General features: G+C 39.1%; 1 protein-coding gene across 1 annotated transcript in view; it reads left to right on the forward strand.

Annotated features, from left to right (window-relative positions):
* Positions 1 to 2,390: 2,390 nt before the first annotated feature.
* pam (peptidylglycine alpha-amidating monooxygenase) overlaps positions 2,391 to 26,386 on the forward strand; it is a 234,795-nt gene continuing 210,799 nt past the window's right edge. The window contains exons 1-3 of the mRNA XM_022250921.2: positions 2,391 to 2,550; positions 20,394 to 20,862; positions 26,070 to 26,124. Coding sequence (XP_022106613.1) covers positions 20,620 to 20,862; positions 26,070 to 26,124 — 298 coding nt within the window. The 5' untranslated portion in view covers positions 2,391 to 2,550; positions 20,394 to 20,619. The remainder of the gene's footprint in view (positions 2,551 to 20,393; positions 20,863 to 26,069; positions 26,125 to 26,386) is intronic.

Here is a 26,386-nt window from a genome sequence, read left to right on the forward strand (position 1 = left end):
TTTTCAACCCAACAAAAGCCGTACCCATCCTTATTAAACCTGTCTATGATAAACTGCGGTAAAGGTAGTAGGCCCTCCGACCCCAAAAGTTTCCACAAAATAATGAAATTTCGGCTACAAAATGGGAGTAAAAGGAACGACATGATTACCTGCAAAAAGTCGGGCAGGCGGTGCCAAAATCCGCGTTTTGGGGCGACATTTATGTGCCTGTGTAGTACAGTCTGACCCCTCAGTAAAACTAAAAGTTGATACTAGGCCGCCAAACCTCGGAAATTTAAAACAGAAAGAACATCGATAAAAAAATTAAACAAATGTTTTTTACATTTCAAGGTCCTTGACCGACATTTTCCATTATTAGAGCTTATACTGAACTACACCTACTAAATTAAATATCATTGCGCAATGTTTTCCGGACAACCAGTTATGAACAGAAACTAAGGTCGACAAGGGAAGACGTGAAACAGATTAAAACGGTATCATCGGATCCCCTACAGGAGCAGTGTCCCAATTCAAGGAAAATTCTCCGCCAGCCCGAGGCGCACAAAAAAGTATCTCTAGGAGATTGTTTCGAAAAGAGGGGTCTCTTTGGGTCAAGAAATAGTGGAATGGTGTCAGTATGGCCCAGAATCATCTCTGTAGATTTAGGGGCACCCATCTGGGGCAAAGCAGACAAAAATGGGATTGAAAATTAGTCAGAAGAGCCCGAGAAGGTGAGGGATGTCATTTGAAAAATGGCCGCTGGGAAGCCTTGGCAACATTCACTTTTTTGGGGGGTGAGTTTGTTTTGGGCGGATAATTAAAAAATTCATTGGTAAACCTACTAAAAATTGAAAATCAAATGAAATATGAACGACCAAACAACACATTGTTTTTTGTTTGAGAGGCCTCAGGGACTTCAGTTGCCTGCCATGGGGCTCCAAACTTGGTTGATTTTACACTATTTTCAATGGAGCTTGAATTGGTTCAGTGCACCCTATGATGGCGCGCTTCCGGAACCTTGAATAGGAAAAATAACGTACAAAGATTTTAGAATTTGTGGTTCTGTTTTTTTTTAAGTTCCGTTACTTCTTAAAAAATCCAACTTTGAAAAGGGGCTTTGAAAAATATTTGCTAGTATATAAATTTATAGAAACTGAAAAATCACCTAACATAAAAGAGAAATATCCTGCCAAAAATTGACCCATCACTTCCGAAAATCTAAAATATATGAAGAACAGTGCAATGCGGCAGTCTCGTACACAGATGAATATATACGATTTGAAATTTTATGGTAGTCCGTCGGTAAAAACCGAAATGAAAACAGATCAAAATATTTTACACAGTCTCCTAATTTATAAGTACAGAGTAAAATTAAAGCAATATTCTACTTCATTCCGAAATATTCTAATCTTTTATCTAACCCTTGCTGACAACAACTGCGTGATGTCAACTCAACAGAATCTGGAATCCATCGACTACAAATAGGTAAATCTTTGTAACGTTGTACAATCTCGTGTTCACGTACGTAAGTACGGGCAGTGAAAGCAAACGTGCATGAACATGGAGATCTAGGTACGACATCGCCGGAAGTGAAAGGTCGTTAATAAAATTCGTTTTTTTCCACCTCCAGGTGACTTTTCCTAAATACTACTCGAGGAAGACAAAGGTAAAATTCCAGCATGAGCGTTTCATGGGATGGTTTCATTTTGGAAATATTCTTCCAAAATTATCAAACGTGAAAGTACGACCCAACCTAAAATCCCCATAGGAGGACGGCGCGAGGGTTCCGGAACCTCGCTGCGTGACCTTTTAATTTCAGGCTCGAGCAAGCCGGAAAATATAGGTCATTGCGCGTGCGCGTGAACACTTCTGCTGCTTCGCTTGCTGGAAAAAAGTTCGCAGTAATATTTGCAACAAGAGATACAAGGAGTCGTGAATTTCGGGCCAACTCATTATCATTAAAAGTGCCCCCCGCAGTATCTTTTGAAAAAGGAGATTGCTTGGCCCCCAAAATGGTGAGATTGTGTAAGTCGTTGCCAGGATCAACTCCCTGGGTCGTCGAGTATTCTTATGAGAGCAGAATGGCTAAAAACTACGTACGGCTGAAAAAGGTCCTAATTGTGCCGAGAAAAGTTGAGGGTTACCTTTTCGGGGTGATTTTGTTTTGTGGGAATAATTAAAAAATGTAATTGGTTAACTCACACAAAATTGAAAAGAAAATGAACGATTAGTGACCAGACAATAATTTCATGTGTTTCAGAAATCTCAGGGATATTGACATGCATGTTAATATTGGGCCCTGAACAGTGCTGATTTTTTGCACAGTTTTCAATGGGGCTTGAATTAGTGGACTGTACCCGCTTACGTAGGCCTAGTACGTCTATCAAAACTGTTGAGTATGGCGCCGCACAGCGGTGCATCGCCAGTTGTCGCTAGCGCGCGTGGATATCGGAACTGGTACACGTACCATAGTACCACTAAACTAATGGCAGGTCTGTTTCCCAGCTCTGTGATCGTATACTTTCTCAGTCACAGTTCAATCGTCATACAGGTTGTTGGTTCTTGATTCAGGTAGGTCCATATTCATGATATGAAATCTAGGTGACTGAATCTTTCCGAAAAAGCCCTTAACGTTAAGCGTAGGGTTTAGGCAGACTGCCATGACTGCGGCTGTTTGACCATCGCACGGATCAGGATAACGATCAATGAACCGTCGTTTGTTCGGGTCCGGACAACTCGACCGATGAGACAACTCGACCCGTCCGTGCGTAAAACGGAGAGACAACTCGACCGTTGAGACAAGTCCTCCGTTGGGACACTGTCCGTTCAGCCCAGTCTTCTGCTGAGGCCACGTTGTGAAATACTGTGCTTTAATAATGAGATGGAATTTCACGTAGCAGATAGAAAAGCCCAATTTCTGAGTTCTGAGACAACTCGACCGTTGAGACAAGTCCTCCGTTGGGACACTGTCCGTTCAGCCCAGTCTTCTGCTGAGGCCACGTTGTGAAATACTGTGCTTTAATAATGAGATAGAATTTCACGTAGCAGATAGAAAAGCCTAATTTCTGAGTTATTACAAAAATGGTTGCTGCAGTAAGTCAATCTTTGCACAATCAATTGATCTTGCATCCGCGCTGACCTAGCCCCACTAGTGTGGCACAGACTCTCACTCCCAATCCAGTGTGGCACGGACTCTCATGCTGATCCATCCTTAGGGATGGATAAATAAAAACATACCTCCTTTGTGTTGTCCTTCAGTTCTACCATGGTTCTACATTCTCCGACAGGTTCTGGGTATAAGGTGAAATGTAAGCTTCTTGTTGAACAAAACTTGTTCTCAGAAAATTTCTAGAAGAGAAATTTTGGCCAGAATTCTGATTGGGAAAAAAATGACGAACAGTTACAGGGCAATATGTTATTCACTATGAGTGATCCCAAATACTTCTATCATACTCAACAGTCATATTTTATAAACCTTTTGATCTAATGTCTGTTTAATCAAAATGACTTTCAGAGTTGGGTTTCATTAAAACTGGCCGAAAACCATATTGTTTCCCTAGTTTTGGATCATGCATTAAATGCTTGCAAGCACTATACGTTGCGAAATCATCTTACTATATACTGACATTGCAGAAATGTATGTGACGTAATGGGTTTGTCAACTGTGCGGCACGAGGTAGTATCCTTAATGGCCCGTGCAGTGCAGTTGAAAAAATTGAGTCAAAATTAATGCAAGATTCACTTTTTTAATTCATTGGATTTCTTATTTTTTAACCAATTTCTCGAAATTAAGAAATTTTTCATTAGATTAGCTTTTTACAATGGTTCTGGCCGAAAATGAATTTGCCGCTCGCATGGTTACTTTCCGGAAACCAATCCAGAACGAGGAAAAGTGTCTCACTTTCGTTGATCCTGTATATCTGAAATAAAAGTCCAAACTTTAAAATCAATTTGGTAGCATCTCTAGCACACAAAGTGGATGTTGATCATATTTTACTTGAATTTGAGGATTTTTTGTTGCTGCAATCTGACTGAATAATTTTTGCGACCTGGAACTGGGAAGATGGCTGTATTACTTGTAGATCTCAGTGGTCAGTTGTCTCTCTGTCAAAGTCGAGTTGTCCTAAACGGGCAAGTTGTCTCTACTGTCGAGTTGTCTGAAGTTGAGTTGGCAAAAGGTCGAGTTGTCCGGCATCCGTTTGTTCACCCGCAGAGGCCTGCACATGTAGGATGGGTTACTTTAGTATTATCGCGGTAGTTATCACATTTTCCGATAAAAATAAAGATGGCTCGCTCACCTTCCTGAATTATCCCATGTTTGCTGTTGTCATGGTTGTTGAACTTTTACTTTTTAACTTGATTCAAAAATGTTTGTGGTTCAATTTATTTTCCTCTACGATAGCTTAGGGTTGCACTACACCAAATACGCGCCCATAGAAACCAGTGCCAAATTAGACAAAAATAGCATGGCCCGTTGACTCTTGTGAAGAGGTTGGCCTCTGCTTGTTTACTGGAAATTCAAGATTATGGCCAGAAGATCACTTTTCTTTTCAATTTCATGAGGGTTAGATACAAAAATGTTTTTTATTTGCCTTTGAACGAAGATACCCCCAAAACGGATGTATCAGTAAAACTAAGCTCTCATTTCTGAATGTAGCCACCTGCCTTTATCCATGGGTAGGCCCGCAATTTGGGGCTTTTTGTGAAAGAAGTACCCCGAACTGCAAAGTATCAGTCCTAAATTCAGGATTTATAAAAATATTTGTATGATGCCTCCTGATTATGGCTTGTCTTGTTGTAAAAATCCTGTGGGATCACAAAACATTAATGAGCTCGCTCGCAGAAATACAACCATTTGGTGGCATGTAGGCCTGTGCCGGGTACCCGGGTACCCGCCCATCGATTTCAAAACCCGGTTCCATTTTTCCGGGCTGGGTACCCGTAAAAAGTAAATAAATTAGGAACAAACATTCATGCATAAAACGTCTGTGAAATTTCTTACTGAAGGACAGACTTCATGGAAAACCACCGTGCCGATGAAAACCCGGTCCCGCGGTCATACATGAAACTTGAATTCGGAGATCGACAGCTAATTTTGTTACCCATTCCACCCATTGCACCGCAAGTCGTTTTCCTAGTTCCGGAATTTCCTAGTTCACAAGAGCGAAAAACCACTAAAATTCACCGGCGATAGGTCACTCGCAACGTGTGATTTTAAATATTTCTTTAAATTGAATAGTCATATAAACCTTTGCATCTAATGTCCGCTTAATTAAAATGACTTTTTTAGAGTTTCCGTTTTTGTTAATTTAGCGAAAACTGCAAGCTTTTCCCCCACTCTCGGATCGTGCGGCGTTACCACGCAAAGTCGTTGCAAACTCAACTACACGGGCGCAGCAGAAATGTATGTGACGTAATGGGTTCGTCAACTGTGCGGCGCGGGGAGGATAACGTTGATAGCTCACTGTACAGTTTAAAAGTCGAGTCAAACCGTACGCAATTTCTACCTTTTTAATTCATTAGAATTCTTATTTTTCATCTAATTTTCTCAAAATTAAAAAATTCTCTATTAGAAAAGTAACTTTTTACAATGGTTTTGGCTGAAAATGAATTTTTCGTGTGGTTACTTTTTATTTGTGAAGACGTTTTTGTCTCGATCCTAAACCGATCCAGAACTAGGAAAGGTGTCATCATCACTTTCGTCGATCGATCCTGTGAATCCAAATATAAAAGCTTAGATTTTGAGAAAAAAAATTGAAGTATATCCAAAACACAAAGTTGACTTCTGACCATATTTCACTCGAATTTGAGGATTTTTTAGCTGCAGTCTTACTGAATAATTTTCGCGATCCGGAACTAGGAAAATGACTGTACCAAACCTATATGAACAAGAGACCGAAGGAGTTTTGTCTTATGAAGGGGAGCGCTGTTGATGTACACTTGCATGACTGTATTTGTAACTATCAAACCCTGTCGGCCTAAATGACTTTTGTGCAGAATAAGTAGCACTTACTGTTTGAATTAAGAGTATTTTTGTCAAATAAAACAATATGAATGAAAATTACTTTATGTCGGGATTGACGAGAGCGGATTGTGTAATATTCCTGCGGTACTGGGACTCCACACGGCGTGCGGTAAGTAGCGATCACGCACAAATTGTGCGGTTGATCGGGCTCTTTTTATAATCAAAGCACTAAATGTGCGCTACAAACCCAAAGAGTCAGAGAACCAGTTTAGTTCAGTTTTATACCAAGAAATATTCCGTTTCAAAATTATTTTTAAATTAAAGCAACTTGAATTTCCTCAGTAATTCACCGGAACTGTGATGAGGAATTGACCAAAAAAGCAGGAATGATTTTTTCTGTATGTACTAAAGCATTTCAAATCTAAGTATTTTTTCATTCGAAAAAAAAGAAATGTTGACAGGTGCAAGTCATAATACAGTCGGCCAATCAAATATCACTTGTCGAAGTACTTATGCATTAAAATCTCGACAATTTGAACCTCAGGGGAATGGAGTCATCCTGAAAAAGTATTTATAAAACTAAACCACTTCATCGTGGTACGTACCTTCGTGTGGCAAAACTTTCGTATCGCTTAGTCATTTAACAACATGGAGCGCTGCTATTTTTTTCACTTCGGCTTCCTTATGTGTGGTCACATGACCTTTCTTTTTACGGTCACATGGTTGCTGCAGTGTTAGCGATTGGACTGCCTGAAGGGGACTACAATTGGGCCCGCGTTGCAATCAGGTTAGTTTCAGCGTCTTGAAAGCCAGGATTAAACAGTTGCAGCTACGTTGATTTATGCAACGTGCTGGTCCTCGTCAGAAAAGAAATGAACTTGCGATGACTCCTGACCCTATATAGACTTCCGATTCTTTCAACGCCGTTTGAAGCATTTTGGTGGCGGTTTTTTTTAATCAGAAACTTCAAAATCAGTGGATGTAATGGTGTGGGCATTGTTCGAGTTACGGTGGTATTTTTGTACATAAAACTTTGAGCCTTTTTACCTGTGACGTACATAGCACTGATCTGGTCCGCACGTGACACGACCAGCACTCACCATTTGTGCACACCACATGCGTTCCGCGTGTCCGTGGTCATGCAGCATCCGGGACATTTCCTTTGAGCGTTTGCAGGTGCGTATATCATGTACGTGGTTTGCAGCTCTGTTCTATTTTCTGACGTTTCCCGTGAAGATTTGTTTTTCTGTTTCATACACCCACACAAAATTTGAAAACTGAAGATAACAATTTCGTTTGATAAAAAGGTAGGAGAGATTATCTCCGACATTTAGAACAATGTTCTGCTTGCTTCCTAGGTACCAAAAAGAACCGTCTTTCGGGCATATGATCCACCGGGTTGCGCGCAATGCCATTATCAGGCGATCTCTTTTCCGGGTACCCGGGTACCCGATGTTAACAAAAAACGGGTACCCGGTTCTAAAAATACCCACAAATGCACACCCCTAGTGGCATGCACCCTTAGAAAATCTGTGTGCGTACCGTCAGGACTGTATGTGGTGCAAGTGAAGGTGGAGTATCTATTAACACAGTATTGAGAAATGGTTTCTACGATGGCCTTTAAAGCACTTTGCGAATGAATAAAGATAAAAAGAGTGATGTGTACAGTGTACTCAGAAGCTGAAATAGTCCCTTGAGTGATACATAAAGTAATTAAGTCACAAACCCCCAAATTTGTCAATTTTGGCAAACTGCAGTTCATGCAAATCCCGCACAGTAGTTAAACGTATGCATCCATTTCGAAATTCCCACCAGGGCAGCCGGCCAACTTCGGGAAAAAATAATTGTGGTTTTTATAAAGTTGGCGGCTGATCTTGTTCTAACTGGAAGTCGACCATTCAGTCAGGGGAAACTCGGCCACGTGCTAATTTCAAGGGATTTGCCCTGCCAAAGATTGCCGGCCGATACGCGGAAGATCGGGCATATTCATGAGGTTGGTAATTTGCATAAAGCTTGCATATTGCTTTCCGTCCGCGGAGCTGCCGGATTGCTAACAGCTCTTTTGCTTGGCCGGGATTAGCATGGTGTCCGTGATTCCGCGAAATGTCCGCGTCCTGGAACATGTCAATTTGGAAATGACGCCTTATCATTATAGCGTTCATGATATTCCTCACCATTCACAAGTAGAGAAATGTCAGGATAACCGGCAAAACAGAAAAAATCCCCTCTAAAATGTTGACTTCACTTCTAACTTCTGACCCTGTTACTTTGGAGGTACTGACAAAGATGGCAAAAATTTGGCAGAAAATAAATTTGTATAGTTTGCAAGTTCAGTGAGGGACAAACAACCAGTTTATCTGAGCTTGATTAATGTTGATCAATTACTTTTGGGGTCTTCCTGCCCGAGTCAAGAGCCATTTTACTGGCTTCTGGCAGTGTAGTGGGATTCAGTGCACATGGGCACCAACTGAGTGAGGGGCATGAACATACATGATGAATCTGCCAAAGGATACACACGCAATGCTGTACATGTACAGTGTGCACTTCAGATCCAGATGTTTAATGCTTCTCTTCTTGTTCATGTAAACAGCTTGATGCACAGACACAGGTACAGGCACAGATTGACTAAAATAAAATTAAAACATAAATCAAGAGTACGGTACATCCGACGTCTAGGTGATAATAATACATGTATGTGTGCCCACGTTGAACATGTAAATATACATGCACCCAATAATGATATTACTTCGACCTCAATTATAACTTGCACTTAGGTGTATCTAAGCGACACTAATACATGTATCTAAGTTCCCCTAAAAGAGTATGATGCCCAAAATTTAAGTTGGACTATACGAAACCCCATAATTTGACTATAGCTCCAATATGTAGGCCCCCCATGTGCATATCTGTATTATTTACCATTTACAATAAAGTGTTCCACTGATGTAACAGCGTGGCCTAAATGAGTGAGTGTCAGCTTATACAAGACTATAAATAACCCAGTAATTACTAAATCAAATTCTTTAATTTAATAGTAGAATCCTGAGAATAATGAGCTCTAACCGTTTAATAAACTTCGGCAGGATGGGCAAATCAAAATCTGTCAGATGCAAAACTTGATGGAGTCATCTTAGTTTCAGTGCTGTTTTTTATGGTCCCCGCTTACAGTGCCCTCAATGGGTTAGAAATCAAAAATGAGTTTGGCTGCTACACATGAGATTGGTTTGCATTAACCCTAACAGTCCCAAATCCTCCGATTTCAGTATGATTTTACATACTGTATGCCCTGGGGGTTAGGGCTAAACATACCTAGACAGAACAAGCGAAATACGGTGTCAATGGTTCATGTTCGGGGCAGTGAAGAATCCAGCAGGGGGATACTTGCCCTTCTCTCCCCCTCCCCTGGCAGATTTTTTTACAAAGAATATTTCATTGGAAAAAGTAATTGGTATAATTACAATGTATTTATCAAATGTCAGCCCCATAACCCCAATAAAACACTGTGAAATAGAAGCAAGGATGTCGAAGGCTAATTGATCCCCCAGCACCAACTTAAGGCGGATACTCTGCATGCAGTGTGTTCCATGCACCTAGTAACTTTTTGCAACCGCTTGGAAACATGGGGTATTAATATTACTGATCAGTTCCAGAAATCCTGCCTCAAGTTTCTACATGTACGTGTAGTTCAGTCATGTTCGTGCAGACATGTTTTCTATGCCTATTTACTTTCTTATGTCTGTGGAACATGTGGAATGTTTAACAATCCTAATTTTACCAGTGCCCTAAAGAAGTTGCTCACTAAAATTAAATTTTTTTTTACCAGAATATGGTTGAAATCAGAGATAAGAATTCCATTTATTGCGACAATCATGCCGCTTTTGAGAGTTTAATTGGGCTGGTTGTACATTGCGGTGACTTTATAGGAAATTTGAATTATACGCTAGAAAAGAGCGAACACACGTATTTTGGAATTTTACTTTTTTATTTGGCTGAAATTCCTGAAGGTTAAAATGAACTAGTAATAGGTATACCAAAATTGTAGACATTAACATTTGTAGAGTGAGCTGGCCCCCACCTGATCTGACCACATTTTCAAAATTTCAATTCTTGACAGAATGCATGTATGTACACTGTACATGTAGGCCCACATTGAATGTCCAGGCTATTGGAATTTGGATTTTCCGGGTGCAGACTGTTGCCAGCCCGTCTACAGTGTAATTCCATTCACGTCCATTTCTGCTGATTTGTGACTTGAGCATCTGTTAAAGACTTTATCAAAGACAAAACCTCTTTGGACAGCAGTACATTTTTACTGCACTGATATTTTGATGAGCTTATGTCCAAAAATTGTTTGAAAGCCTGTGCAAAACGATGCAGAACCATGTGGGAACTCATGAAGTTGGGGCACCCCGCACCAGTTGGCACAAAGCCCTCTATTATTAGATGCCAAATTTTGAAGCTGCAAATTTACAGTGAAATGTGTGCTAGCATGAGTTATAGTGGAGCTTGTTAATCTCTATTTTGACTCTTGCAGAAATGGCTGCAACAAGTCTCACTGAATATTGACATTTCATTGTCAACCAATCACAGCACAATAACCTGATGGTATGAGGATGCTGTTTACACAGCTCTGTGCCGATGTGCGAGCATACATCGTGATGTGCATGTATGCTCCCACAGATTTACATCACATGGAGGATTTACACATACATGTACCGGTATGTACATGTATATCTACATGTACATCAACATGTCAGTATACAGTGCTGTACATGTACAAAAATCGCATGCAAGTATGCTGCCCTCCGTCTGGTCAGTCAATGACACCAAGGCAGAAAGTGAAATTCGGCGTGCAATAAAAGAACAGAGACCCACTTAAAAGCAGAAATTTCACCCCCCAGGAGTTATATTTCTCCCAAACTATACAAAATTGCTAGTGTGTGTACATTGAAATCTTGAAACTTGCAAGAATTGTATTTCCCGTAAATCTTGCCCCACAAACATTTCTAGTACACTGTTGCCTGTCGATGCATTGTCATTCTAAGCATGTATGTTCCTTTTGTGTTTGATTGAATGTGTACTGCCTTCTTTCATCATTGTTTGAAGAGGAGTTATTGGCTTACGATAACTCTGAATCATAGAGGAAGGAAGACAGGTGTATCTTTCTTGATAATTTTGCCTACCAATCAGCATTCCTTTGACAAAATCCAATCTACATGATCTATGACCCTACCATTAAAATGGAAAAAAGTTGTCTGCTTGTTGGCCAAACTTGAGGTCGCCATCTTTGTCATGTAGCAACTCAAACTGTATGCAAATAATCGAGAGAATATCAAGACGTCACGACATGTTAGCTGAGCAGACCATTCAGAATCGAGCCTGAGGCATATGTATGCCTATACCATACTTCCAGAACTGTAAGGTTTATACAAACCAAATTATATACGTACTAAATCTAACCCGAGTTTGTTAAACAAAAACAAGGGAAAAAGTAAGATACAAGTATCACCCAGTATTTCAGGTATTACTATTAATGCCTAAACATGCTAAATGAACATCCAAGAGAGACTGTGACATTAATCTTTGCAAAACTTTTTGTACTCATGGGCTTATGATTAGTGAGTAGGCCTACTCCTACAGTGTATATGATCACCATCATGGAAATGACCAATTTCAAAAATGTCATGATTGCCCGGCATTGCCTAATGATACTGCCGGGATACGATACCATCACCACACTATCTTGTGTTCCTAACGTTTGTCATTTTTCCACTTTTATTTGCACTATTTGCGACGATTTTGGAGAAATATCCGACCATGCATTGGCAAGATCCACCTGTTCTGTCAAGTGTGAGCAGATACGAGCACCGCCTTATGTTCCAAAAATCTCTGTTAAAAATATTTCGAGCATTGACCTATCAATCTAAACTGATGTGCCACAGGCTTGCCGACTAAAAAAAATTCCATGCCTCCTAGGAAAACTCTAAATTTTGTTTTATATAGCACTAGAATACTCGGATTTTAAATTATGTTTTAGGGAGAATGTAAACCAAATTTTGCATTGTCTTATATTTAACCACGCGAACACTATTTTGTTTAAAAATCTCTATGTTAGTGGAAGAGGTGAACAAGCATTGCTGACAAAAAAATTAATATTCGTATTGACACAACTAAGATGGGAGTGGATTAAATTGACCCGTTTGTATTGCATATTCATTTCTGGGTTTGGCTGAGCATGCCAATCGCAATAAAGCTGGTGCATGTACATGTACATTGCAGAATGAGCCACAGGATCGTACGTGATCTTTTCCTTCTTGTTTTCCTGTCACCCACAGGTGACAGCCACACAGTGATTGGCCCAATTTGCTCCAATTCCAATAATCAATCACACATGTAGCTTGATTTTCATTTTGATAAGTTCAGGAAAAAAGGAAAAGATACATGAAGGAGCTTGGTTGTGATTTGTCAAGCTGTCATGCAGCTGACAGTGATTAAGATTACATGCACATGGTGCTGATTTTTGGTTGTGTGGATGGACATAATATGGATATAAGGTGAATAAACCTCCCCATTAGACATTAACTTCACTAAGAAGCGTGCATGAACTTTGTTGCACAAATACATGTAGCTGTGATGGCAGAGTAAGTTGGCACAATCACATCAGCCAAAATGTGTTAATGTGAGTTTGTACAGCTGTCTGTAAGGTTTGTGTAAACCTTACAGTTCTGGAAGGACCTATAACAATGACTGTTTCCTTAACAGCAGAACATTCAGTAGCAGTGACCAAAGATTATACAGCACCACGTAGTGGCACGAGATGGAGAACTTAACTGTGATTATGTATAAAAGGTTTTAATCACCTGGGTGCCATTTGAGCTAGTGATACGCCTTCACAATGCACGTTAATGCACAGGCATGTGCCAGGCCTGCACACCTGGTATGTGTGTGCCTAGCCTGTTGGATATTCATTTCTTTTTATATTGTGATATCATGAAAAAGTATCGCAATATCTGATGTGATCGTGATACCGTCAATTTCTATTCATAAAGTAAACACGACCGAAATCACCGCTATGTCTCGAGAGCCCCTTAAAAAAAAAACCCAAAAAACCCGATGCATATATGTATTTTCTCTATATTTAGAACTGTAATGCTGGTGGAAAGCAAATTTCAACATGGAAATGTTGATAGTGGCACAAAACATCAAGTAAGATGCAAAAGAGCCAGACATTACAGAACTTTTCTTCAATATAAGTGAAATGCTTCAAGTCCACTATCGGGAATTGGTTTAGGAGATGAACCCTGAGACGGAGATGAAGTTGAGTATTGGAAAACGGCCTATGTGTACATGTGCAGTATGACAATCTCGAGTCCTGAGCAAGAGAGCCGACTTAGCCGAAATGTACATGTACAATACATTACAGGTGCGTAGAGTCTGTTGGTTTGGTTCTGTTCCCTAATACTTGTAAGACCTTTGCAGCTGCATGGGGCCAACAGTGACTTTGTAGTTTGGAGTTTTCAATTGAATATTTGTGTGGCCCAAATGCAGTAATGCATGCTGGGCTCAACACGTGGTGTGTTGACTTCCCTATGTGCATGTACAGTATGATTGTTTGTAGCTTATCGCGATAATTTTCAGCGTATCGATTTGCATGATATCTTGATATGTGTTTTTACTAATGATACAATATCTGATATCAACATTATATCAAAATATCGTGAAATATCATCATATCGAACAGGCTTAGTGTGTGCGTGCCTGCACCTGTGCATTAACGTCCACTGTGCAGGCGCCTTGCTTGCTCGAATGGTGCCCATGGCGATTACTCTTTTGGCAGAGTTCCTCATCGTGGGCCGCTATGCAGTGCCATAAGATCTTTGGTTGTGACTATAGATATATGTACACTGGATGTTGCTCTGCTCAGGAAACAGTCGTCAGCATGCATGTTGGCAGGTGTGTCTTGACATCTCAATTTTCACTGTATCATTGGCATGCTGTTTAATTGCACAAGAAGAAGATGGTAACTTCAATGTTGAGTTCAATGGTAGAAGCGTTTCTGGTTTAAACGGAAAAATTACTCATTCCTTCCTGAATGTAAGTGTAAACACCGGTTTATGAACACAGCTCATGTTTTATTCACTCTAGTAACCAGCCATTTATGCCACTACAGTTGCCTTCTTGTCACATTAACTACAATAAGAAATAAAGAGAAAAGGTAAACAATACATATAACGCATAGCTAAACTTACAGCACAACAAACTGTTTCACCACGAGAGGGCACTGTTGACTATGCCATGGACTATGCACACTGGCCCCAGAACATGTACATATGGCAGGAAAATACATCTTTAAAACACAAGAAGTCAGCTTATAAGTTGGAAGAAATGATATTAAGCACAGATTATTTGAGAGCACTGGGTAGAATTTAGGTGTGAGGTCAAAATACACTGTACAAATGCTTTTGAAAGCGTTCAACGCTTTGTAAACGGTAAGCCCACCGACAGTCATCATCGAACAGACGAACGCTTCAGCCAGGCTGGCCAAACCATTGCGGTCGAATACACCGGTTTCTCTGCAGCTTCTTGTAAACAATGGACAGCTCATCGCATTACTGCATCATAGACTTCTGCGATCTGGTGGATGAGTCATAATAATAGATCTTTACTTTGCAGCTCCGCAGGAGGATTTAGATCACGAGGATTTAGATCGGGAGACTGTTTTAACTTCTTGAATAAATATGTGTATTGAGTAGTTGTGTTGCTAATAAAGTGTGAAATGTATCTGCGCTGTCGGTTTCCAGACAAGTCTTCTCAGGTCTCGATAGCCTGTAATCTTGATATTTTGTCTCGTTATCATGAGTCAAATACACACTTTACTGTATTCATGTAACCTGCAGAATATATACTAACTCGAAATAGTATTTACCTGAATCATACATGACGTACATGCAGTGTTCTGTTCGCCAAAATGTAGTTATAGATAAAACAACTTTTTATTTTTTTTTTTTGCCCGTGTGCACAAGCTGGGACTCAGCATTGCGCACTCGCAGGTTTTCATGTGTAGGATCGAGGAAGAACTACGCGCTTTCTACATGTACATGTACATGTACTTCGCGGCTGCACCTGCACGATTTAAGGATACATGTTTTTTCTTGAAGTCAATAGTACACTCGTGCACGTTGCAATATGTTTGTACGTACGATTCTTTTGTACTCTTTGAATACCTTGTGGCTGCACAAAATTCATGTTGGAAAAACAAACATGTCAGGTTTTACACTAATCTCTGGTGTTTGACTTTACCTATTAAACTTAAATGCACAGTAAATCAAAACAAACACAATTTAATCTAGGGCAGCCGGCGAATCACCGAACCGAGGCAAAAATCATCAAACAAGGCACTTTTGAACCGAACCAAACTGTTCGGTTCGGATTTACGACTTTAATAAGGCATTTCTTTGATAGCACGTGGGAATACATACAAAAATACAAGAAAACTTAATAAAAAACAAACACAACGAAAAATGGATAACGAGTTGTACGGCGTGCTCCACACAGGCGACATACTGAAACTTACTATGGCCGGCATCATGAGATGGTTGTAAAAAGCATGTGGTGAGAATCACTTATAAATCAACCAAGAACACGCCACATACGGCATTGTTGCTGCATAATGTTTCTAAATTCTCACTACATCCAATTGTGCTCATGTATATTCAGATTTATTATTTTATTTGCCAATCTCTGATAGCCACGCCCTTACGTTCCATATTAGGGTAATGACGTTCTATATTAGGCCAATGGTCTCATAAATGGAGTGCAAAACGAATTTTGGTTTGATGCCGATCACAGTCGGACTTGCGCTCGATCCAAGGCATTCCCGGATGAAAATTTTGCTAAGCGGTTCGGTGCATGCTGTGCTTCAGCGCAGCACGCGAGGAGATTTTTGTTCGCGCGGTTGCCTAACTTGCCTTTCATTTGACCATGAAGGGTTTGATCGTAGTGCGAATACGTTGTAATGGAATTTGCCAGATCTCAAATAACAAAATGCTGTTATCCTTTAAAAAGAGGCTGATGGAAAATCGCCCTGTTGGTCATGTGCACGCCGTCCTTGGAAAGGTTCCTCCTCAGATATGCAACAAAAGCCATTTTCGTAGTTTTTGAAAGCCATCTATTTCGCAAAAATAACCAAAACACAATTTGCTCGAAATCTAATTTTAATCTGGAGGAAAGTCCTAATTGAGCATGATGTTTTTTCCTATTTGCACATATCTTATGATCGCTTTGTTGAGTCAAGCGTGGTCCGAACACAAGCACTTCTGGTCGGCAAAACATGGTCAGAAACTGTCACACCTCCGGTGGTAACTTTATATGGAATGTACTCGTAAACAAACTCTGGGGAAACACTTTATGAAAAAGGTATTCAAATCAAAGTTGCTCGTGGATGGGGAGAGATAGGAGATTCATAATTTTATACTTAAAAATACTTTATAGTCCTTTGCGGCACGATCGTAGCAAACCTTTCGATGTCTCAGTGTGCACTGTACGTGTATACATGTGTACATGTCCGAACCCCAACCGATCCGAAGTTTGGCAAAAAATGGCCAAGCCCTGTCTGAACCAAACCTTGACACATACTTTAAGCACTATTTGATGCGGAGTTTGACTTTTTATTACCTTTAAAGAATATGGTACACGTGACTGAAGTTCCAAATAAATTCAAATTGTGTCTATGTTGATATTTCCTTTAAGAGACGATAAATCAGGCGGTAAATTGAGGCAACCGTGTTGGGCATTTCCTGTCACTCCCATATAAATGTATTTGTTTTCTAGTCTAAAAATGCTTAAAGATGAACAATGATCTTGTGGCGATGCCTTTTTGTCGTGAAATACCCACTCAAAATGTATCTGAAGCGAGATAAATGTCTGTAGCCTAGAATGCAGTTGATTTTGCGTCTCTATCACAAGGTGTTAACCACTAATCCTCACGGCCAGCCCAGGAAGGCTGACCGACCAACCGGGGCCAGTGAAGTTCCCTTGAATAAGATCTTTTGTTCACAACTATGGCTGTGTAAGCCACAAACTCCATTGTTGCCAGGGTTGCTCTTGGAGCTAGACAGTCCAGGGCAGACGGTTCCTTTCAAACCGTTGAACTGTCCAACACCAAAAGACAACATGAAGGGGGATTAACACCAACCATTCAACTGTTTCTAAACCGTCTGTTTTTTGACCTCACGCTTCATGCAAGAGTGAAACTAAAGGGTCACTATTAAACGCACAAATTACCTTCCAAATTTATGACAAAATCCCATCAACAGAGCATCTAATAAATGTAACAAAATTCCTTACCACTGTTTTAGGATTCAGGGTCCAACAAAGCTTGCAACTGAATGATTAACTATATTGTATTGAATGAAAAGTATTTACGTTGGGAAAGAAATGTGCTTTTATGAGTGCGGTTTTCGAGATCCTCGCTTCGAAGCAGGAGTAGTGCCCTGTGTAGACCAATGAAGAATTATCCCAAAACAATAAGTAAACTACCTCACAATTGTTGGCATCTCCAATTCCCACGGAGTCTTAAAGTGGGCACATTAGACAGTTTTAGGACTGTTTTGTAGGTGAAATCCGAGGATATTGATGTTGAATGAAATCAATATTGGAAGGGAGGGCCAATGAAGTGCTCCAGAACTGGACTATCACCAACCATGTCCAAATGTATCAGACTTAACAATGTTTTGTTTATTGCAATAAGCATGCCCTTAGCCTGAGTGTTACTCTTAGGGTTGCTCTATACTAAATATACCCCCATAGAAAACAGTGCAAAATCAGACAAAAACAGAACTTCTGGTGACTTTCAGAAAGATGTTAGCCTTGCGTGTTTCACTGGAAATATAAGGTGATAACCCCCAAATTCAATTTTCTTTTCAATTTTATAGGGACTGGCTACGTGAAGTTAAGTTTAGACGGTTTACAGGTCTAGAGTTTTGCACCAGTCATGTTTGTTGGGAACAGGAACAAGACCAGTCATAATGAATGGATTTCAGACTTTATTTTCCTTAAAAATCCTCCAGGGGTATGAACAGATCTACCAAAAATGGAAAGAAAAGCAGGTGTAGAAAGCAAAGATGCGATCTGATTGAGAAAATAAAGAAGGAAAAAAAATGTGTATCAATCAGGCTCGATCCTGGCGTACCAGGGTTGCATAGCAATGAGCGTACTGATAGAGCTAACCTAATGCCTCTGAATTTAAAACTGTTACATACAATGTACATGTAGATTGGCAGTGATAATTGTGGAGTGCTCTAAATATAGAATTTAGAAGTAGAATGGTTATTGGAACCTTACCTTAACTGTTGTGAGGGGAGATGGATGTGGAGTTCAAAGTATCAAAATAATGTAAATGTTTTATTCAATTCTGAAAAGAATCAAACTAGGAAAAAGAAAAACATTAGGTAAACAGTTGAAGTCAACAGTGGATCTACATTGTAATTGTGTCTTTGTGTAGACATTGTTATAGTGCAAAGGTTAAACAGCAGTCAAAAATGGTACAGTTTCAAATAAAAAATGATACAGTTTCTAATAAAATGAAACAACATTTCAGACACAGAAATACAACTTAAAATTTTTCACCCCAGCAATCCATGGAAACAGAATTGTGTAGAACAGTTACACCAGTGCAGACAGTCTGATGCAGCAAAAAGAAACAGTAACGAATTGCTCCTTAAGCAAGAGTTTATATACAATGTGTTTCTGGACAAGAACTCTGAACATAAAAATAACTTTGAGTAATTAGGAACATGGCAAAATCAGTCCGTGAAAGTATGTTAAAATTAACCTTTAGCCAACACCAGATATTACACAATCAACACAAAATTGACGGAAATAAATTACCGAAAAAATAAATTTCTAGAGAAAATTCAGAGTTCAGATTTAGATATTCAAAACATGCCATAATAGGCAAAGATACTAGTACTTGAGCAAATACATCATTATCATTCAAATTAGACATCAGATAAAGTGGAGATAATTTTATCAGAAGCTCATTGAACTTTGACTACTTACAAAACATTATTTTACGCTGGCACAGAAAGTTTCAGGTGGAGCACACCCGAACAGCGTGTGTCTTGAAGAGTAAAAGTGGCAGACGGGAAGAAAAGAAAAATAAGAAAATATAAAAGGTTCAATTTGGCGAATGCCCTAATTAAAATGAAAAGTCAAATGCAGAGTTCTCAAATGAGAGGCTCTGTCAAGAATCTGTTTTAAACTAAGTTCCTCAGCAGAACAGTAACTATAGCCACTTTAAATTTTTTTTTGGCAATGGCTATCATTCCAGAAGTGTAGACAGGTGTCTGTCTACTTTTGTGTTCACACGCATGTGTAATTACCTACATTTTTTAGCTTGATCTCAAGTTTTTATTTGGCTGGGCAGTTTTGGCACAATGCAGGGGGCACAATGTTTAAAAGTAACTTCTCTCTTTATCTGGATTGCTGGAAAAAAATTCGCAATAATACTTGTGACTGGAGATGCAATGAGTCGTGAAGTTTGGTCGCAAATTCAGGCTTCAATATTCGTGACTGAAGAGCAAGTCGTGTATTGTGGTTGCAATTATTGACGGCAGTTTTGGCGACCAGAGAGCGAGTAATGAATTTTGGTTGTTAATATTGATGGCAATATTCACTACCATAGAGTGGGTCGTGAATATTGGCGTCAGTATTTGGAACCAAAGAGTTGGTTGTACATTATATACATGTATCATAATCGACAGTGTCAAAAGATACCGAGTAATTAAGGAGTAGAGAGGAACCACCTGTTTTGTATATTTATTTTTTTCTTTGTTTCTTTGTCATTTCCTTCAAGCATGTAAAAAGAAAATGAAATTTGGTTTCCTGATGATATAAAATTACATGTACATAAAATACATGTACAATACAACACTAACAATACAATCATACAACATGTAAATTTTTTAATATAAACAACTTTACAGTTATATGTGCTTAAAAATGATACGTTAAATCACACTTTCAATTATCTTAAAATGCCAAATTGGGGGAAAAGTATTGCTCATGTAGAACATCAGATATAGAACTTTTCCAATTCATTTCAATCATCTTTTAAATGTTGAGTTGAAGGCATGTATTGCACATGGTAGAAAGCTTTTCCTGAACCTGTTTTTACCTGATGTTGACATATGTACATGTACATGTATACTCTCCCAGACTCACTCTCTCAGACTCAAAAAAGCATTGAATTTGATTAGATGTTCTGCTTCTTATCTTCTGGAAATGGAGCATCTGTGTGTTATCCACCAGAACTTGAACACTTGTGACATCACACCCAATCATTTTGCTAGCTATTTTCCAATTTTCTCAATAACATGTAGTTATGATCAATTGAATGCCACTTATTATGAATAGATAATGTCTATTTTATGTATATATTTCTCAACAGTTATCTCTCAGGTCATCAGTGGAATCTACCATACCCTGTATGTACGGTACATTGCTACATGTAGACGGTGCTTACTGCAAGACGTTAATGGGATGCTGCACGTACATGTACTGCTGATACCTGCATGTGAACTGGTATATGCGTACATACACATTATGTGTGTTAAGTAAAGACATCCCTCCCCCAAACTGGTGAAGAATGGATTGTTGTGAAAACTGACCTGTGTATGTACATGTATATGTTTGAGTGGAACTGGAAAATCATGGAATCATTTTTGGCTTCGTTGAAGCCACTTAGAGATATCCTCTTCTTGCTTGCTGTTATGAGAGTTTGCTTTGGGGAGCAGTTAGATCCTCGGAGGATGGACATGATACGTCGTCATAGTGACCTGTTAGAGGAAGATGAAAATGAGCCGGACCCAAACTTCTTTTATCTGGATGTGTTCATGCCAGGTGTTCTTCCACAAAACGTAAGTATTTTACTTGCATATTCGCTACATTTACATGTACATATACATTCACCCTTTCCAGGTTTTTCATGGGTTGGGCTACAAGCTGTCAAAAAAATTTACCCCAATTTGTTTTTTCTCTAACCATGGAAAGAAATGGCATCATCAAATATAAGAAACTTTGAACCTCCCTTACCCCTTTAAATGAAACAAAACAAGCAAACTACAAACGATAGATGGCGTTGTTGCACAACATAGGGTTTGTACACACAATTGTCCAGCATAATTCGTGAGCAGTCCTCAATTTCTACCAGAACGAAAGAGAATTCAGACTAAATTTTCCCTTCTGTTTGATTGCAAATATACCCAAGAGTCAGATTATCAAATAATGTTTCATAATTTTTTCCTGTTTAGACACATCATGTGATGTGAAATTCAAGCAGCAGTTTTCCTGTACATGTGTTTCTAGCCCGTTAACTTTGTACACGCTTTCAAGCCATAATTTTGGCCACTTTACAATGTTTGATAGTTCCCAAAGTGATAACCAACAAAGACCCTGATAAAAATGCCATAAAAATTGTTCGGTTTAAGCACAAAATCACGTGACATGAACTTAAAGGAGCAGTGTTTCTGCAAACGAGTGACAGCCAACAAAGATTCTGATGCAAGATTTATTGCAAAGGGTTGATGTCATGATGTCATCACCTTATTTTTTACTGATTTTTCAATATTTCATTTTCCCCATATGTTTTGTACACGTTGTTTGACTTGGCATGAACTTCAAAGCCTTCTATCTCCTGAAGGACATGTCCTATCTCGTTGAAATTTTGCAGATAACTAGAAAGCAAAGTGTTACAGACAAATGTTGACCTGCTGTGCTGATTACTTCATCAGGCTATAAATAAAGTGACGCTAAATGTGCACTGTTTAGGGAATTACATGTATATCTCCTGAAGTACCGGTAGATGTCCGATCGGATTCAAATCTTGCAGATATCTTGAAAATGGCGTGCTTGAGAGGAATATTCACCATATGTGATGATGACGTCGTCAGGAGACAAGTCACATGACGTTAAATGTGCACTCAATGAATTTATTAATGATTTCTTGTTTAAATTGACTTTCTACACAGATATATAGCCAACATAGCAAATATTTTGGCAACTCAGCTGTATTCCAATATTATCATATCAAATCAATTTTGCAAACATTCTTCTTTTATAACACGGTTTGACCAAAACAGCAAACTCCGAAACAGCCTGTGTTTGTTCACAAACACTGCCTCTAGTTTTCGTAAATTTTTTTTGTTTAACTGTTTCGGCAGTAGGCCGAAACAACTGGTTTTCCTTTTTTTGCTGTTGCAAAAACAGCTATTGTTTTCCTTCTGGGTTTTCTTCCTTTTTTTGGCTTTTTCGCAATTTTGCAAAAAAGGCATTCTTTTTGTTCTGGTTTTTTTTTGCTTCTTCTTCCTTTATTTTCTTCTGCTCAAAAGGCCATTTGTTTTGTACACGTTTTTTCTACTGGTCACTTTAGTGCTTTTGCAACTGCGGATCATCATCAAACTTATACCAATGACAAACCCTTATGCATACAGTGTAGATGGTCCTAGAAACATGACGTCATGATGACATCATCAAGTGATTTGTTATCGATTTTTACAAATTGACTTCAGCCCATTGCCTTTGTAAATGATTTTGAGGCACCGTTTTCGTACCTTAGTAATCGTTGATCGCTGTCAAACTTGCAGCAAGTACTAACTATAAAACAAAGATGATTCTGAATTATTGACGTCACGATTACGTCATCAAGTGATTTATCATTAAATTTTGAATATTTAAATATTCTGTTAAATTTATAAAAATTCATATAAAATTGGCCCTGGCCTCCTGCAACATTCTTTTTGCAGCAAGTGCCAGGATAAAATGTGGTCTTCAATTCATCTTGTATGGGTCAAATCATGTGACCCTTCCTTCCGGTCGAAAACTTGAAGTGGCCTTATTGTTTAAAAGTGGTAATAGGTATCGAGTTGTTTTCAGAGGTGTTAGTCTGCTGGGGTATAGTATTTTTCAAATTATTTACTGATGACGTCACCTAATTATCGAGCGCCCTCTAGCGACAGGTTGAAAATTCCGTAAAATGAATTTTGAATGGATGTCTGTGGCGAAGTTTGTCCGAATCGTCTGAAAATTGATGTACGTGACCATCTTTACCCAGTCAAAACGTGTGTTTGGTGCTGATGACGTCATCAGACTGGATGTTGGAATAAAAACTTCTTTTATTCTTCAAAATTAGGTAAAAAATCAACCGTAAGCAATATAAGTGGGAATTGTGCACAAGATGACGGCTAAAACATTGAAGTCAGCTGCATGAAGTGCATAACTGGTGTACTTTTTCACACACGTGAAGCGCCGCCGACAAAAAGCCCCTAAAATATAAATTGCCAAGTAAAAAATTACAATAGCATGCTGTGCATATGCTACTGTGTGTGTGTGGATGCCTAATATCTGCCTGCAACATAGATGGCACACAGTGCGTAGGGCATCATACTCTGGACTTGGCAAAATGCCGACCACGTGCTGCCGAGAGTGGATCACATTGTATGGAACGCCAAACGCCAAAAGGAACAAATGTTTAAGATATCTAATCTGTGCCTTTTCTGTGATAAGTATAATTTTTTGTATTGTATATTGTATTGTACATGTCTTATTGGGTTGAAACCTTGCAGGCAGTTAGGAAGGGAAGGTTTAGAAACGGAAATTGACCTCACATAATGACAATACCATCAGCAGACGAGTCATGTGACATTAAATGGTGTCTCATTTAAAGCACTATATCTCCTGAAGTGTATATCCAATTTGGTTCAAATCTTGCAGCCATCTTGAAAAGGAAGTACTTTAGTGGAATTTTAACCTCTTCTGATCATGATATCATCAGGAGACAAGTCACGTTACATTAACACTGCACTCTTTCAGACCCCATGTCTCCTGAAGTACATGTCTGATCAGGTTCAAATCTTGCAGATATCTTGAAAAGGGATTGCTGTAGAGGTACATGTATATTGACCGTATGGGATAATGACGTCATCAGCAGCAGACAAATCACGTGACATTAAGAATGCACTTTTCAAAGCCCTATATCTCCTGAAGTACATGTCCAATCAGGTTCAAATCTTGCAGATATCTTGAAAGGGAGTGCTTTAGAGGTACATACAGTATATCCTTATGTGATGATGACGTCATTAGGAGACAAGTCACGTGACATTAAGGGTGCACTCTTTAAGGCCCTATATCTCCTGAGGTGTGATCACACATACTATACATGTAAGGTACATGTGCACATTTGATCACGTTCACGAATCATACACATGTACAGTTCGGTTTTCACACGTAGGCTTATGTATATCTGTCAAAAACCGTTCACATACACATCATCAGTGCCCATCGTTGACACGTAACACATGTAAATCAGCAAATGTGGTAACCATATGTATCCCTGCGTTTTGGTCATGTGAGCTACTGTGATTTGAAAATTAAAAAGCTAGATGTCTCGATGTTGGAGTGGAGATTCTGTTTGAGAAAAACTGGTCCCGGAGCTCCACCAGAGAGGTCATAATTGATTTGAACTATACCATTATTTTGAGGGGTGAAACCGAGATGATATAATTAACGTGAGGTAAATTTCCAAAGTTTCATAAATAAAGTTTAATTTCAGATCAGTCCAAATTCTCTTTCAGGTCTTTAGTTATGGTTCTTTATCTATTTTATTAGCTACTAATGATTTCAGGTGAACCGATGGCGTGTTGTCATTTTGCACACGACCCATTAATATAGACTCTTGCAACAGCTCCCATTAACGGTTGCAATAGTTGCAATTTTCTGAGAAAAAAATTTTCAAAATGACAGAATTTCTGGTGGTAAGAATTCACAGATTGTCTGACAGTATTATGTACTTACTTTACAGTAAGATATTTCAAGATAATTTGACAGTCCCGTTTTTTAGATCTTACAAATCCCATAGGCTTACACACCCCAGCGTAGGGCAGAAAGCTGTCTGACAATCATTAAATAAATTACAGGATATAAACGTGCTGCCATCAAACAATAACTAGCTTTGTTCCGAGTTTAAAGTTTTATGAGCATGAGATATACCCACAAGCACTCGGTCACGTGGAGGAACAAAGAAAAGGGACCAGCGGCAAAACCACCTTTTGAGAGCGACAGCTAGTACTGGAGCCAAGCTGCCGGATCGAGCCCAAAATCATAGAACAGAACGACACATGTACTGGTCGGTTTGGATGTTGGGCTTTGATGTGGCATGGTATTGATAGCAAACGGATTGTACTTAAAACTCAATAAGATAGCAATACAATGAAAAATGGAAATCAAGTTTTGGTACATGTACATTATATTCCGCATCTGCGCTCGGCAGATGTGCTAGTACACGTGGTGCAGGCATGTACAGTAAATTTTTGATGGCGCCGGATCATATGATGGTGTAAAACACACGTGGTGAGAATGCACTATAACCCACCAAGAACATGCTAGGTACGGCATTTCAGTTGTAGAGCATTACTAAATTCTTACTACATCTATTTGTGGTACTTACTTACAAGTACTTATTACTTGTGGGCATGCATATTCAGACCAACATTATGTATGCCAATCTCCAATATTCACGCCCTTACGTTCCACATTAGGTCAATGATGTCATAAATGAATGTGCAAAACAAATTTTGATTTGATGCTGATCGCAGTTGGACTCGTGTTCAATCGAAGGCAACTCCGGAGGAAAAAAAAGATTTTGCCAGGCGGAGTATAGCAGTGCTTCTGCGTGCGATGAGAGTTGGTGCACACAGGGGCCAAATAATCTTTCCTTTCATTTGGTCAAAATCATTTCACGTATATAATGTGATAGAATTTTTCCAGAGCTCTAAGTTGTTGGCAGATTTCAAATAAAATGCTGTTATCCATTCGGAAAAAGGACCGGTGGAAAATTCAAAATTTCAAATTTGCCGCCGTCCTGGAAAAAAATGCTGACTTGATACCAGGGTCCTTCGAATATATCAAATGCCACAGTTTGGTAGTTGTATACTCTGCACAGGTGTTTATGCTTTATTTGATGATTTGTGATAAAATTTACTGTGATGGGTTTCTTAATTCTATTGTTTTGGTTTTTGGTTAACTTATAACTTGCATTACATGCAGTTTATCTCTTTTCATCTTCCGTCAGTCTGAGCAATATGTATGTACCTCCGTGCTTGTTCCAAGGCAAGATTCTTACATTGGTAAGTACATGTACATGTAATCGCTGACTTCTGAACCTGATTATCTGCGAGACATGTTTTTATTTTTTTTTTACTGTAGTTTTGATATGCGTAAATATTATTATCTGTCACCAGTTACAAATCTGTTCAGAAATTACTGCGGGAATGATTACTTCCCTATAATTTTTAGGTTGCTAGGATGTATATAGCTAGCATGACTGTCAAAATGCTAAGGTTTAAGACTTTACTTGATCTTGAAAGATGGGCAGGGTCATCCGTGTTC

Source organism: Acanthaster planci, linkage group LG05 (genome assembly GCF_054643075.1).
Source record: "Acanthaster planci isolate LZ-2023a linkage group LG05, COTS_SCS, whole genome shotgun sequence".
Taxonomy (NCBI): Eukaryota; Metazoa; Echinodermata; class Asteroidea; order Valvatida; family Acanthasteridae; genus Acanthaster; species Acanthaster planci.